Source organism: Zingiber officinale, chromosome 6A, assembly GCF_018446385.1.
Source record: "Zingiber officinale cultivar Zhangliang chromosome 6A, Zo_v1.1, whole genome shotgun sequence".
Lineage (NCBI taxonomy): Eukaryota > Viridiplantae > Streptophyta > Magnoliopsida > Zingiberales > Zingiberaceae > Zingiber > Zingiber officinale.
In genome coordinates this window covers 108,116,567-108,131,583 of record NC_055997.1, presented here as the reverse complement: position 1 = coordinate 108,131,583, position 15,017 = coordinate 108,116,567, and the positions used below count along the sequence as shown (strand labels likewise).

The window sequence follows — 15,017 nt, the reverse complement described above, 5'->3', positions numbered from 1 at the left end:
TAGCCTTCAGATTCTTGTACTTGGAGGGTTCTATTTTCTTGTATTTTGGCTTTTCCTTTTCTTTCTCCTTTCTCTTAAATTTTGGGTAGTCCTCCTTGATGTGCCCTTCCTCGTTGCAGTTGTAGCAACGAACCGTCCTTTTCCTTTGTTGAGGCCTCTTTTTCTGCGATCTAAATTTATTAGAACTAAAAAACTTATTGAAGCGTCTTACCAGTAGTGTCGCTTCGGATTCGTCGACTAAGGCTTCGGAGTCAGAACTGTTCATTTTTGCCTTTAAGACAATGTTCTGACTTATCTTCTCTGCTCCATTGGGTTCTGAAACTCGAGATTCGTGAGGTTCAAAAGTGGAAAATAATTGTTCTAAAGTACTTACCTCGAGGTCCTTAGAGATGTAATACGCATCTACTAAGGAGGCCCACTTTGGAGTTCTCGGGAAGGCATTGAGCGCGTATCGGATAGAATCTCGGTTGGTTACCTCTTTTCCAAGGTTCGTTAGTTGCGTTATCAACTCCTTGATTCTCGCTTGGAGTTGTGCTACCTTCTCGCCTTGGTTCATCCGGAGGTTTGTTAGCTGGTTCCGGAGGATGTCGCGCTTTGCTAGCTTCGCTTCGGAAGTACCTTCGTGAAGCTCAAGGAATTTTTCCCAGAGATCTTTCGCGGAGTCGTAGCTTCCGATCCGGCTTACCTCCTGAGGTGGCAGAACGCTGAGGAGGTGGAATTCCGCTTTTCCGTTGGCGACGAAGTCTGCTTGCTCCTTTTTCGTCCAGGTATTTTCCTCCTTATTTTTCGGAACTGCATAGCCATATTTCATTATTAACAGAATGTCAAATTCGGTTTTAAAAAATACCTCCATTTTGCGCTTCCAGGTGGCGAAGTCTCCATCGAACTTCGGGGGATGGATGTTCGCTCCGGCCATCGTCTTGATCGTAGTGCTTCAGTTGGCGGTTAGTCCTTCTGAGGTGATCAGACTCTGATACCACTTGTTGGTGTAGTGGAGACCGGCAAGAGGAGGGTGAATTGCTGTAAACAAAAATGAAACTACCCTCCTCAATGTTTTTAACAAAATAACTAGCAACTATAATAAAATTAAAAGAAGAAAGGAATCAGAGAAGACCCGGAATTGACTTGGTTACAACCGAGACGGTTGTTAATCCAAGGCGATGAAAAGCGCAATCAAAATCTCCTTCTCTGAAGGTGGAGAAGCCTTTTACACACTTAAAGAGCTCACAAGTTGCTAGGAAATCGAATACAACATTCAATGATTAATTCCTAGGTCCAGGGGCCTTTATATAGCTCATGGAAGTTCTATCCCGAGGGTCCAAAGAGCCTCCAACAGGGTTTAAGGCGCCTCTAACGAAAGTCAACGGATAATGTTCTATCCGCAGCTCAACGGCTGTTTTGACTGGGTTGAAGGCGCCTCTAACCTGGCTGAAGGCGCCTTCAAGCTGGAGGCGCCTTCAACCTGCAGCACATCCTCTTGGATTCATTTCCAGCTTGCTTTGTCTTCCAACGCTCCGATCTTTTGGGTGATTACGGCCAACCGGAATAGGGCTCACCCGAACCCAATTCCCGACCTTCTCCTCGAGCAGGCTTCCATTCGGCTTCTCGTCCCTCGAACGTCGCGCACGTTCTTCTCGCTCTACCGGAGTACTCTTCCGCAGCTCTCTCGTCCTTCAGACGTACCGAGCTCGTCGGCTCCCTTCCCGTGCCGTCCTTCTCGCTAGCTGCGTCTTCTGCTCGACTTCCTGTGCTCCTTAGCTCCTGCACACTCTGACACAGGGATCAGACAAAACGCAGGACCTAATCAACTTGGTTGATCACATCAAAATACCCATGGAGACCAACAACATCTTCAATCGTTTGAATTCTAAATGAGATTTTTTATATTTCCAATATGTCTCATTAGCATTATAAAATTTTATCTAAACATCTTTAATGATTAGAGCTATAAATTAACTTTTTTATGATTCAATTTATAACATATAGTTGTATGAATTCATACATATTATATCAATTTCAAGACAAAAGAGTAAATTTAAGTTTTCACTACTACTTTTAGAGGTTTATGAAAAACTTAATAAAAAACTTTAAACCATTATAGATGTCAACTCAAATATATTATTTATTTCGAAATTGATGCAAGGCATGAAATCATACAACTCATGTTATGAATTTAATCATAATAAAATTTATTTAAAACTCTAACCTCTAGGATCATAAGAAAAAAAATCACTTAGAACTCTAGCTTTCCTTTTTCATAATTTAAATTTTTTATTAAGTTTTTAAATTCTACAAAGCTTTGCCAAATCTTCGGTGTAGGGTTAACCATCACTGTCACTTGTTCTTACCCACGACAAAGTCTACCCAAATTTTCAACTTTTCTTTCCTAACATTCAAACCTAATCCTCCTTCAAAGTCAACTAAAGCAATCGGAAAAACAAAAGCACGACTAATTTTATAAATAGATAAATAAATTAATATAAATAAATCTAATAAACAAGAAAATCAGAACACAAACCTGCACGACGCGTTTTCAACACCAAAATATTTGTGTTATGCGTGTCAAATAATCAAGCTACGAGGCAGTCCTTGCCCGACTCATACTCGAACTAATAATTAAATAGTTAAATAAATAAACGCACAGTGTGATTCCTGATAAAATATTATGGCAGGGTTGTAAATCAGGAAGGGCGGGCCTCGTCGTCCGTCAACGCTTCGAGGAGGCAATACTTAATTAAATAAAGCCAGCGGGGTGAAATAAAAAAAATTGCAAATTCGTATTTGGACGCAAAAGTCAAGTCTTCTACAGCCGTCGAGCCCGCCAAAAGGGCAATTTCCGAGAAGACTCTCTCGTGTGCCCATTTTCGTACCTTCGTCGTGATTGCAGGTAGTAATGGTGAGGCCCACATGTAGGACCTCCGACTAACTCCAACTAACTCCCTTAATACCAGGTCTGCTATTGGGACCTCCGAACAGGGTCGGCTTGGCCATGAGATGTGTATACGAAAATAGGTTCACTTTACCAATCGAATTAGAGAAGGGCTTGGTGAACAGCTTTCTTACTTAAATCTTCTCACCCAGGAACTCACCTGCCTTACAACATGGTGAAGTCGTCGGGCCCAGCGCTTAGGAGCCAATAGATAGGAGGGTGCGGAGTGAAATACGACAAGAGGGGGAGGGGAAGCGGGAGACGATCCCGATTCGCCGAGGTGACGCGGCAGCGGTTAGTTCGCGAAACTGCACGAGTCGAAACTGGACAACGACTCGTGCAGTTTCTCGACAAACTCCCTCGATTAGTTTAAGTTTTAAATCAATACGCAAATTTTATATATTATAAAAAAAAGGACATTGGAGATGGCGAAGAGAAGAACAGCGCGCCTACCGACTCTTGTTCTCATGACTGTTCCCGTCACCAACATTTTGACGTGGGTGTGCTTACCATCGGGGAGAGGCGACATCTGTCTCATTGCATATTGTTTCGTAGTCATCGCTTATCTTCACCGGACGCGTTGCTCACTCGCTACCTAAGCTTGGTTTTTTTTATTGAATTATTAAACTTACTTACAATATTAAATGCCTTTTATTTGATATATTTTTTTCTCACTTTCTCTCCCTCGAATTTGTTTGTCTCGCATCTTGATCATGCTCGATGCTTTGGCGTGGAAAGGCGAGTCAGGGAGAGAGGTTTCCTCGTCGCCTGCTTGAGTGCCGAATTCCGGTAATGGTTCTCCTGCTCCCCCATGGTCGATCTTGTTTTGTTTCCCTTGTGCTTCAGCCAGATTTGGCGCGGAATGCGACGTTGTTTTGCTGGCTTTGCAAAATTTTTTTTCCTAATTGATGCGCTATCCGTTGTTCGAACGGCGCATTTTACTAAATTTACTTCTTCGTCACTTAACCGTGAGTTTTTGCGGTTGATGGACTTCATGAGGTGTGAAATGTTAGTTCTGCTCGGCTCTGACCTTCTCAAATTGGCTTTTTTGCGGAAGAATAACTCGTCTGATGCGCTTTCTCGGCTCATGATCTTAGTTTCGGCAGTTGCTTTATGCTCGCAAGACACTAATGTCCCACGAGCCCGAGCCTTCTTGTTGTAATTTGCTTATTTTGGCCATTTATTGTGTCAGATTCCGAGCTAGGATTACCTATATCTTCCTTTCTCTTGGAGATCGGTGTTGCTTTTTAAGAGAATGGAAGGGATATCGGTGCTGCTTATTATTTATTTTCAGTTAGTTCTACATCAGCGCATACATATGATGGTCCATCTAAGAGAGGAAAAGGGGGGAAAAAGGGTACTGAAGACGTATAATTTTGGTGTCAGGAATACATTATGCTGGAGATACTGAAAACTAGGGATTGGTGGGCAGTAGGTGGTGGTGGGGTTTCCTTCTGCTCTGGAGTTCCCTCCTAAGTCTTCCTTCTTGCGGGATCTTTAAGAAACTGAGTAGGTCGCGGGAAAAAGATGAATCCAACAGTCACCTAGATGACACGAAATGTGTTGCGCTTTTTCACTGTAGATGAAAATTGATAATAAGTTCCAAGTTCGAAGTTTGGATTACTATATAAAAGGAGGTCTTGGAATTTTACTACTTACAAGTAATGGAAGAGGAGAATATTTAACAAGTGAAGGCCTTGGCATTTTATTACTTGCCAGTAATGGAAGTGGAGGATATTCAACAAGTGTTTCATGCTTCCTATGTGGGCATAAAGTCATTATTGGTCCATGGTTGTTTCTGCTATCGAGTTGCAAATATATTGGTCGTTATTGTTTGGGAACATTTCTGCTTTCATGTTACGGTTTTTTGGTAGTTAGACAACTTATGATTGATTACTTTTATAAGGTTTTATAAACAACTTGTCAACATCAGTTAATCTTGTTTACACTCAACTGAGTTTGACATTGGCAAAGGTCGTTTCAAACTTTTGATATTTTTTGTGAGATTGAGCATTTGATGAACCCTCAGTGGTTCCTTGGAATACCCTAGGAAATGGTATGAACCGTGCAACTAGATTTGCCAGAAATCAGCTGAATGAGTTGACTGATTTTCGAGAAATCAGTTGAGGCATCATGCAATATCACTGATAAATCTCGTTACCTAAGAGTTGAAGACATGGCTCTCTAGTTCTCATGTAACTTTAAACTTGAAATCAACTAAAGAGAGATGCTTGCGTGCTCTTAAACTCAAAGCAGAGCAGGAGCGAATCGATTGATGATGGGAGAACAACAGACCAGAGGAAGATCATAATTGAAATTGATTGCTAAGCAATTATGTCAAAAACTTAACCTATTAGGAAGAGACTACTTTTAGATTTATATTTTCAATCTCCATAATTGGTTATTTAAGACTAATGGGCATGGAGAAAGTCCTTCAACATGCCACTTCACACCTATCTTAACTCAAAGGTACTAAGTCTTTTTTTTTTCAAGCGACAAGTAGGTCTTGAACCTTTACTTCTTGCTCTGGTATCATATTGAAATTGATTGGCTAACCACATACCTCCAAAATTTAAGTTGTTAGGAAAATAATTAGTTTTATATTTATATATTAAACCATCTCACTTGTTTTTTGAGACTAATGGACGTGGAGCATCTTTTGCCTTTAACAATTGAGCAATTAAGAATATATGAAGGTAGCAGTGTGCTTGCTTTCTGGATTAGCCTGATGAAGCAATGCCATTGTGCCCTCGGATGAGGAGGAATAAATAGCTTTTAATTGAATTAGGTTTATCGACTTATTACATAATACTAACTTGTTAAATAATAACATATTAACTTATCACTTTTTAGTAGGTTTTAACTATATTGTTAACTATATAGCAGTTTTATGGTTTAAATATGTACATATTAATGATATAAAGCCATTGAATTAGATTAGGGCTATGCATTCTTGGTATCTATTAAGTAATTTTATGTCTTACTATTGTTAATTTAGTAACTATACTGATAGGTACCTGGTCCTATCTCGTGGGGAATCAAAGAAAGTATGAGGGTAAGGGGATTGGATGATTATTTTGACAGGATCACCTCCAATAAGATTACATAACGGTTCTATATATATCCATACTATAATACCAAATCAATATAAAAATTATTAATAAATCTGATAACCTATTCTAATATTTTGAAAGGGTAAATAATTATAAATCTAATGACCTAATCTAAATTATAATATTTAGAAAGAAGAAATTAATAACAAATCTAATAGTTTATAGATAATATTTTGAAAGGGTTACTTGAATATGTCTTTTTGGGGATAGTATCATATACATACAACACTGTTAACTTTTGCAATACTATTAATTTTATCTTTTAATATATGCTAATATCTTATTTGTTGGTTTTGGACAGTTTTTTTCTTATTTATTTTCATTTTCTTTCCTTAATTTTTTTAATTGATGCTGTACGCACGATTCCTATTGATTTGATAAAGCCGTTACGTCAATTTTTTGATACATGCAATGCTTTTACCAATTCCTGCTTTAATAATTATGTTATGTTTTTTCAGGACTCAAGAATTCAGAACCCAGTTATCTTCAATTGTTATTGTTTTTTGCTTGGCGTTAAAAAATCCAGATGTGATTTTCTTTATCTTTTGCCTTCATTGACGTACAAGTCAGTGTTAACTCCAAGATATAGTATTAACATTTTGTCTTAGTGTTCTACTCTTGTCTTTGGGTCTATATGTACTAAATTCTATCTTATGCTAAATGCAGGTGCGTTTACTTTAAACCATCAATTAGCATGAAAGACAATTCTAGATGTAAAGAGTGGACATCTGACTTTTGAAAGACATGACTATGGGTATGATAGTTTGAATAGATTAATAACTTGCATTTTGTGAAGGATGAAGATATGGTCGGGAGGTGTTGTGTTAGGTTTTCTGTTCACCTTGTTGATTTTACGATATGGGATATTGGAGAACCCCCTAGCTGAAAGATTACTTCAAAGTCACCTGTCTCATAATTCTTCAGAACATCTTGAGTGGGTGGCTTCTGAAAATGCACCTGCAATCCAAAATCCGGGGGATGGTTATTCAGTAGTCTCAGCCAATGTGATAGCCCAGCATCTTTTTACACAAAGGAATCTCTCCGAGACAGGGAAACAGACATTGCGAACATGGTATCATTTGCATCACCTAGTAAATCACTCTATTGGGTTACCTCAAGCTGTTGAGGCACTCGGGGAAGCTAGTTCTGCATGGGAAAGTCTTATGGCTGTAATCGAGGGCAAAAATTCTAGCCAAAGTAATCTGCAGAAAGATAAAGATAAGCAATGCCCTTATTCTATTAAAAACATGAATGCTTCAAGATTTGCCGATGGTACATTCAAATTGAGAATACCATGTGGCTTGATTCAAGGTTCTTCAATTACTATCATTGGCACTCCTGGTGGTCTTGTTGGCAATTTCCGCATTGATTTAGTAGGAACAGCTCTTCCCGGGGAACCTGATCCTCCTATAATTCTTCACTACAATGTTCGGCTTCAAGGTGATAAATTAACAGAGGATCCAGTGATTGTTCAGAATACTTGGTCTGCAACTAATGATTGGGGTGAAGAGGAGCGGTGCCCTTCTTCAAATACTGACAGTAGTAAGAAAGGTAATCATTTTGAGCAAGTTGAAAAATTATATTTTAGATATTCATGTTAATGATCTGGTTTAATTTATGTTTCTAAGTTCAAACAATCATTTAATAAGAGCAAAGATGAATGGATGTTTGGTTCTGGTTATCATGGAGATATTTCCTATCCCTTTTCACTGGTCTGATGCAATTTATTTCTTGATGGTTCCTATTCTTCAAACTACAAAAACTGTTACTCAAATATGCAGATTACCTGAGTCTCTCTTTACTTTGATTAGTACCTTGCTAGATTGTAGAAATTACTCGAGAGTACTAGTCAACTACAAGCACCAAAAGCCACATTTATTTGTTCAAGAATCTTGGATTTGTGCTGCAAGGACATGCAAATATTCTTTACAATCTTCCTATTGGGGATAGACTGTGTTATGACTTTGATGATTGTATCTATTGGGGTTGGTTGAGAAACTGGGAGATATGAATTTGTGAGATTAGTAATGCAGCATATACTCAACTACATTCCTTTTTTCTAAGTATTCCTGGTTTTTTGTTTGTTGCAGTGGATGATTTGGAACAATGCAGTTCAATGGTTGGTAATGATGATAAAAAGGTTTTCACATCAAATAGGCATCGCAATGTTTCTAAACCATTTCCACTCAAAAAAGAGGGAGATAAACAGAGAAAATATTTTCCATTTAGGCAAGGATTTCTTTCCATTGCTACTATTAGGGTGGGAATTGAGGGAATCCAGATGACTGTAGATGGAAGACATATAACTTCATTTGCATTCAGAGAAGTAATTTCTACCTAGAATCAATCTGTATATTAATTTTTAGTTAATTATGTAACTTCTGGAAATCGCCTAACTTTTGTATGTTATCATTTTTTTTGGCTTGTCAGAGCTTGGAGCCATGGCTTGTTAGTGAAGTAAGAATTTCAGGAGACATAAAATTGATATCTGTCCTTGCCAGTGGGTTACCTACTTCCGAGGATTTTGAGCATGTTATGGATTTAGAATTGTTGAAGTCAAATCCCATAACCATGCACCAAGCTGTTCATCTTTTTATTGGCATATTTTCAACTGCAAACAATTTCAAACAGAGAATGGCTGTTAGAAGGACATGGATGCAATATGATGCTGTGAAGACTGGAATAGTTGTATTACGTTTTTTTGTAGGCCTGGTGAGCAAGGAGGCTTTATTATTTCTTAATCTAATTGATATTCTTGGATGCATTTAGATCTCTCATTACTCTCGCTCTCGTCTCCAGTCTGTATCATCAAGAAATAACCTATTATTTTAAGTTATTAGTTGAAGTGAATGTTATATCATAATACATATCAATGTCTTGTCAGAACTGATCCAATGACCATTGGCTTTAAATATTGAGGCAACTAGGCAAGTTAATAAGAACTCACTTATCTAAAGTTATAAAATTTCTTTATTAAACCCACAATTCAAATTATGGTGTACTAAAATGGGGCGTGACAAATTTTAATTCAATAAATTCAGTTGGATATTGTTGGAATTTTACATATTACTTCATAATTTAGAGATTGAAAATAAGAGAGAGAGTGTGACATGGAGTTAGGGTCTTGGGTCTGACAAGAAAGGCATTTGTTGCCATCAGGCATTGTCTCATACAATCTTGGTGCCTGACTAATGCAATTTGTTAAATTGTCACCATCTTGTTCATTTCATCTCAGTTTTATACTTAGGACCTAGTCAATAGGTTCATGGGAATTTATTACTAAGGCTTATATGAAAAAAATTTGGATTTGACTATAATCTCTAGCTTGGCAAGATATTTATATTATGATGGCAAACGTTACTGAACCTGGAGTGCCTTCGTGTGTTATTTTTCTTGTTGTTGCTGCTGTAGCAGTATAGACTAAATTTTAGTCTCATCTTCAGTTTCTTCCTTTACACGGCAATACTTTTAGTTGATTAAGAATAGCATGAATACCTTTTAGCATAAAAATGATTCAGATTTGGTTTATTGTTTCTCTTGGACCAAAGTTTACTTCTGAAGTTGCATACTTTATCAAATTTTTTTCCTCCAGTAGATTTGTTGCCTAGTGGGATAAGGCTCGGTTGTTGTTGTGGATAGATTTGTTGCCTATTATTTTAGAAAAAACTTCAATGTAACCCTAATTCGGGCCACATTATAGTGAGCTTTTTTTTTTTTTGTTGTTGAGAGTTTGACTATATTAACTACTCTTTAATTCTCCAGGCTTCCATGATTGTTGTTTTTTGATGATTTTCATTTTTGTGTTACCTAAATCATGTAGTGTGATTATGCAGCATAAAAATCAAATGGTCAATGAGGAGCTATGGAATGAGGCAGTTACATATGGAGACATCCAACTGATGCCATTTGTGGATTATTATAGCTTAATTACATTGAAAACAATTGCTATTTGCATATATGGGGTAAGTTTGGACCTTTGTTTCTGAAGGCCTAACTTGTTAACTTGATATTTTACTATCTAAAACCTATTACTTGTTTGACAGACAAATGTTTTATCAGCCAAATACATAATGAAAACAGATGATGATGCTTTTGTCCGTGTTGATGAGGTGCTTTCTTCATTGGCGGGAGCAAATATCACAAGCGGACTTTTATATGGCAGGATCAACTCAGATTCACAACCTCACCGAAATGTGGAGAGCAAGTGGTACATTTCACTTCAGGTAATTCGTCTGCTTATTATTATACACTGATGTGTTTGATTAAGTGGTAGATCCTATAAAATGTGTTGTAACTTCTAAGTTCTAACTGGCATTGCTATTGTATCTTTCCTTGCTTATGCTTTGTGTTCATTATTATGCTGACTTTTGATACACAAAATGTGCCGTTTGATCATTCTATAAAAAGGTCAAAAGTGGGGAGGTAGATGGCAGGATATGCATTTTTTGAGTCATAATAAAAAATCTATAATTTGAAAAAAGCTGGCCATTGAAGTCTTTTCATCACCTTTCAAGATAAGTTTTAGTGTCAGTGGCTGAATAAAGTTTGCCATCTCAGATCAAGTTTGAGAACCCCAAAGATGAAAGTTAATATGGCTTATACACCCTCTCAATCATTTTGCTAATACACAGTGATATTCTTAAATGAAATCCAAATTTATCTTAAACAAGATGGTTTGTACTTTTATAGGTGACCGTATGATAGTATGTTGGTTTTACTTTATGAGAGAAACGTAAGTATGAGATTAGTGCCATTTTTAAGCAGTTTCACAAATTAGTTCGAAACATTATACAGTCTTCCATTTATATTTTTTGAATTGATAATGGCCACAAACATTTCTACCTTGTCAAGAATGGAATTTTTCACTTCACATGTCTATGAACTGAGAATGAAATTTACAAAACAAAATGGTGTGGCTGAGAGAAAAAGTTGACATTTGTTTGAGAAGTTGTTCGGACTTTGATGCTCGCTATCTTCATCCCTAACTGCCTCCTACCACCTTAATGTTTGAAGGACTCTTCTAGACACCTATCCTCATGTCTGACTCCTAAAATCTCCTCCATAAAGTGTTTAAATTTACAGTGTAGATTCATATACAATTCCCTACTAAACACAAAAAAGCCAAAAAAAGAATAGTAACTTTCTTTAGTATTCTTCAAAGCCAAAAGGATGCAAGTGCTATTGCAAACTATCAATAAAATTTTTTGTGTCGTGTGATATAACTTTCCCTGAGGATCATTTGTTTTACCAAAGTATCTCTCTTCATTGGGAGATATAATGGGAAGAGCGAGTCTTTGAAATCCTGTTATTGTTGGACCTCAGCAACAAACTGCATCCCAGTCAATCTAACTGGCTGTGACTAGTTGAGGAGAATCAAGAGCTACTTGAATATTAAATAATAATTCCGATGTAAGCATTGGTAGATACAAGGGAAGGTTGGTAATTCAAAGTTTTGCCTTGCATGCGACTACTATATTTCCATACATTATGGAGATGTGTAAATCTATGTTTTTTAGTTTACGTAACAAGTTGGAGATACATAATATTTATACGGGGAGTTTTATAGTTTTAGCTTATAATATTTTCCCATCAACCACAGATTTACTTCTTTGGATATTTAGTGCATTATTTCTCCTCTTAAGACAATATCTGTTAGGTTTTTATAGTAAATATCCAATTCTTTTGAAGTAACATATTATCATTCATTTAAAAACAATCCAATGAGATATATAGACTTAATGAAATATTATAAACATAGTACTAAAATAGAGATATAGATGAACTGGCAGTTGTCTGTCCCAAGGAAAAATTCCCATGTGTGGTTGTAATTCTTGCTCTTTGCCTCCTTGATAGCACAAATGGTCTGTTTGCATGCCGTTTCAATATTGAGCAACAAAACTACAAATTAATATATTTGAAATTCTTAAATAAAAATGTAGAATACAGTTTTGTATTTTTATTGCTTTTGAATGATTTTTGATGATCTAAATCAATTAGAGGAAGATGTTCTCTTGTACTATCTGGCGAAAGTGTTCCTTAAAACTCTTCAAGGCACCCATATACTTAGAATGTTTTTTTTAAACATTGAATTTGAATTAAGAATGGTAAAAGAAACCAATATCTGTCTACTTGTGGAAATTTTGAGTTTTCTTAATACAGTACTCCAACAATAATCAACATTTTCTTCTAGGTGGTTTAGCACATATTTAAGTGCTTTAAAGATTATGTGCTATCTCAATTATACAAATATTTAACTCGTGTTTCCATTTTCCTTTCAGTTTTGGTTTTAAAGTTGATTATTTTACCTCCAAACTAAAGTTTATTCCAGAAACTAATTATCTGATTGCCTAAGCTTGCTTTCTGCATTCTTATATACTCATTCAATTGATAACGATCATGTAGGAATGGCCTGATGAGAAGTACCCGCCTTGGGCTCATGGTCCAGGATATGTAGTTTCCCGTGACATTGCAGAGTCAGTGCACAAACGGCACAAAGAGGGGAGTTTGAAGGTATTGGTTCTAACTGTTAAGATTTGATTTTTCTCCTTTAAATATTGGAATACTAGGAAACAAATTGTGCACTTAAATGAGGCATGCAGAATGTCTCATAGTTCATAACATTCTTATTACTGATAGGATTCACTGATTGATAAGACCTTAACCTACAGATGTTCAAGCTAGAGGATGTTGCAATGGGCATATGGATAGAAGAGATGAAAAAGAAAGGATCAGATATTAAATATGTGAATGAAGGAAGGATTAGTATTGATGGGTGTGAGGCTGGTTATGTCCTTGCTCATTACCAGGAACCTCGGGAAATGCTATGCCTGTGGCAGAAATTTCAGGAGACGAAACGGGCAAGATGCTGTGGAGAGTAGGATGTCTGCGAACAGTGTTTTATCTCATCTGGAAACTAACACATTCCTTGTGGAAATTTACTAACTTGGATGTAAAGCTGATGACTCTAGTACGAGTTGCTATATGGCCTAAACTAACCCTCTTTGATGGTTGGCTAAGCACGGAGTTCAACACGGCTGATGGTTGTCTAACCACGGGATCCAGCTGGTTGATGGCTTTTTGACATATTCACACGATAATTTTCTTTAACTAGGATTTTAGACTTTAGTGGTGCTCTATTCAGCTCAGAGGGAAGAAGGGAGATTGTTACTCCAGTTTGAGATATCTTTTAGAATACTCTCCTGTATACTATTAAAGGGAGATGCTGCTTATGGCACAGAGAGGGTTGAATGAAGAGAGATCTCAATGGTTGTACCTTTCATGAACATGTAATCATAGTACAATTATTTTATTTATAAAGGAAAATTCTAGAAAGTGCTCTACCTTTCTTATTCAAGTCCTTATCATGGAGCTGCAGTGAGGATGACTTCAAAGTGTTCATTCTCAACCATCAGTGTTCGACAGGATTACTTTTTTACTTTTGTGTCTTCTCTTTCATGGGTCGCAATGCTCTTGCTCAACTTCTTGTAAGCTTTTCGAATTAACTTGTTCAATATTTCGTTCTCTTATAATGCTTCATCGTAGCTGAATTAGCACAACTAAGAATCATTGGTGTACATATCTCTGTGATGCTAAGTTCATATAGGTATGTTCAAAATCTCAATCAACTATGATCTTTATATGTATTGTTATTGTTTTTGCAGTAATTAGCACCGTCTCCTTTTCACTTTTTTTTGATAGAATTGGCATGCTCATATCTCTGATGGTGCGTTTACAAGTTTGCTGTCTAAAAAGATGATCAAAATGCTTCACTAAGCAGGTAATGGAAGCTTCAAAAAAGAGATGCAAGCAGCTTAGGAAGCAATTAGCCAACTCTCTTACAACCATCAAACAAAGCCTGTGTGTCTAACAGGTAAGTGGCAATTGGAAATGTATCTACTTGGTGCATCAAATTTTTCGCTAATGCTACTTTCCTGTCCCAGAGTTTCTTCCTTCAAGATCTCTCAGACAGCAGCTTGGGGTCCTATTATGTTTCAAGCAGATTTCCAGAGAGCACCAAGTTTCTGTAACACTGCTCCATCTCCACCAGAATCCACACAGATTGCAAGTTCTTTGCCCTACTTGTTTCATTGGTTCATCCTTTTCAAAATACCTTTGAAGCTTCAAAGTCACACAGTTGTGCTCATCTAGTAAGCCATCCCTACCATGTAATCTATGGTTGTTTGTTTTGGAGCTTGTTTTTAGTGTTCAGAACAAGTGATGGTCTTGTTCAGTTTTTAGTTCATTTTTGGAGGCTCCTTTTCTAATGTTGGAACAACTACCTCCTTATGGAAGCCAAATGGAAGGTTAGCTAATCGTAAAAATTGCTGATATAGTCAGCAATCTCCTCCCTGCCTTCGCCTCATCTCGAAATTGATTCAAGCTATTTGTTCATAGATTTATTTACTCAGGTTGCAGATAATCCATTTCTCCTCTCAAATGTTCATTTGTAGTCATGTTCATTTGCTGTTGCTGATATAGTTGCTGAGCTGAATACTTGCAGGGGAGGTGATAACTTGAGGCTGTTGCGCCTTCTAGTGTTTGTTCGTCGATCCATTGTTCGATGAAGCCATGCTAGTCAATCACGGGGTGAATTATGTGTCTAGAACTGGTAGGTTGAATCATGAATGAACCCTAGTCCTTTGCAGTTAAGCCACCATTCAAGTCCACCCCACATTTTAAAACCAAATTTAGTTGCTATGCCAGTTAGAATCTGGTTGAGTGCCTGCTTTTGCTTGTCTACCGAGCATGACCCATGTTTACTTGATTAGGTTTGGAACATTTGAAAATTTTTTACCTTTAATTTTAATATAATTGTTCATGATTTGGAACGGCCGGTTATTTTTCAATTTACGGTCATAATGGTTCAAAGTTTTTATTTTATTTTTTTTAAAAAATATTTAAAAATTTTGTAGATAAGTAAAAAATAAAAATAATTTGGACCCTTGAGATAGAACAGAATTTCAATATAGTGAGAT

The 15,017-nt window shown here is 36.9% G+C and overlaps 1 protein-coding gene across 3 annotated transcripts; it reads left to right on the top strand.

Moving 5' to 3' along the window:
• Window positions 1-3,565: 3,565 nt before the first annotated feature.
• On the top strand, window positions 3,566-13,384 carry LOC121997331 (beta-1,3-galactosyltransferase GALT1-like). 3 transcript variants are annotated; one of them, XM_042551686.1, is made up of 9 exons: window positions 3,577-3,718; window positions 6,501-6,570; window positions 6,709-7,593; window positions 8,133-8,368; window positions 8,473-8,754; window positions 9,876-10,004; window positions 10,086-10,265; window positions 12,445-12,552; window positions 12,711-13,384. In XM_042551686.1, the coding sequence occupies exons 3-9, from the start codon at window positions 6,840-6,842 to the stop codon at window positions 12,918-12,920; spliced, it is 1,899 nt and encodes a 632-aa protein (XP_042407620.1). In that variant the 5' UTR covers window positions 3,577-3,718; window positions 6,501-6,570; window positions 6,709-6,839; the 3' UTR covers window positions 12,921-13,384. The 3 variants fall into 3 exon arrangements, with proteins under 3 accessions (XP_042407618.1, XP_042407620.1, XP_042407619.1); XM_042551685.1 differs by having other exon boundaries at window positions 6,501-6,607; XM_042551684.1 differs by lacking the exon at window positions 6,501-6,570 and having other exon boundaries at window positions 3,566-3,718.
• Window positions 13,385-15,017: the final 1,633 nt, after the last annotated feature.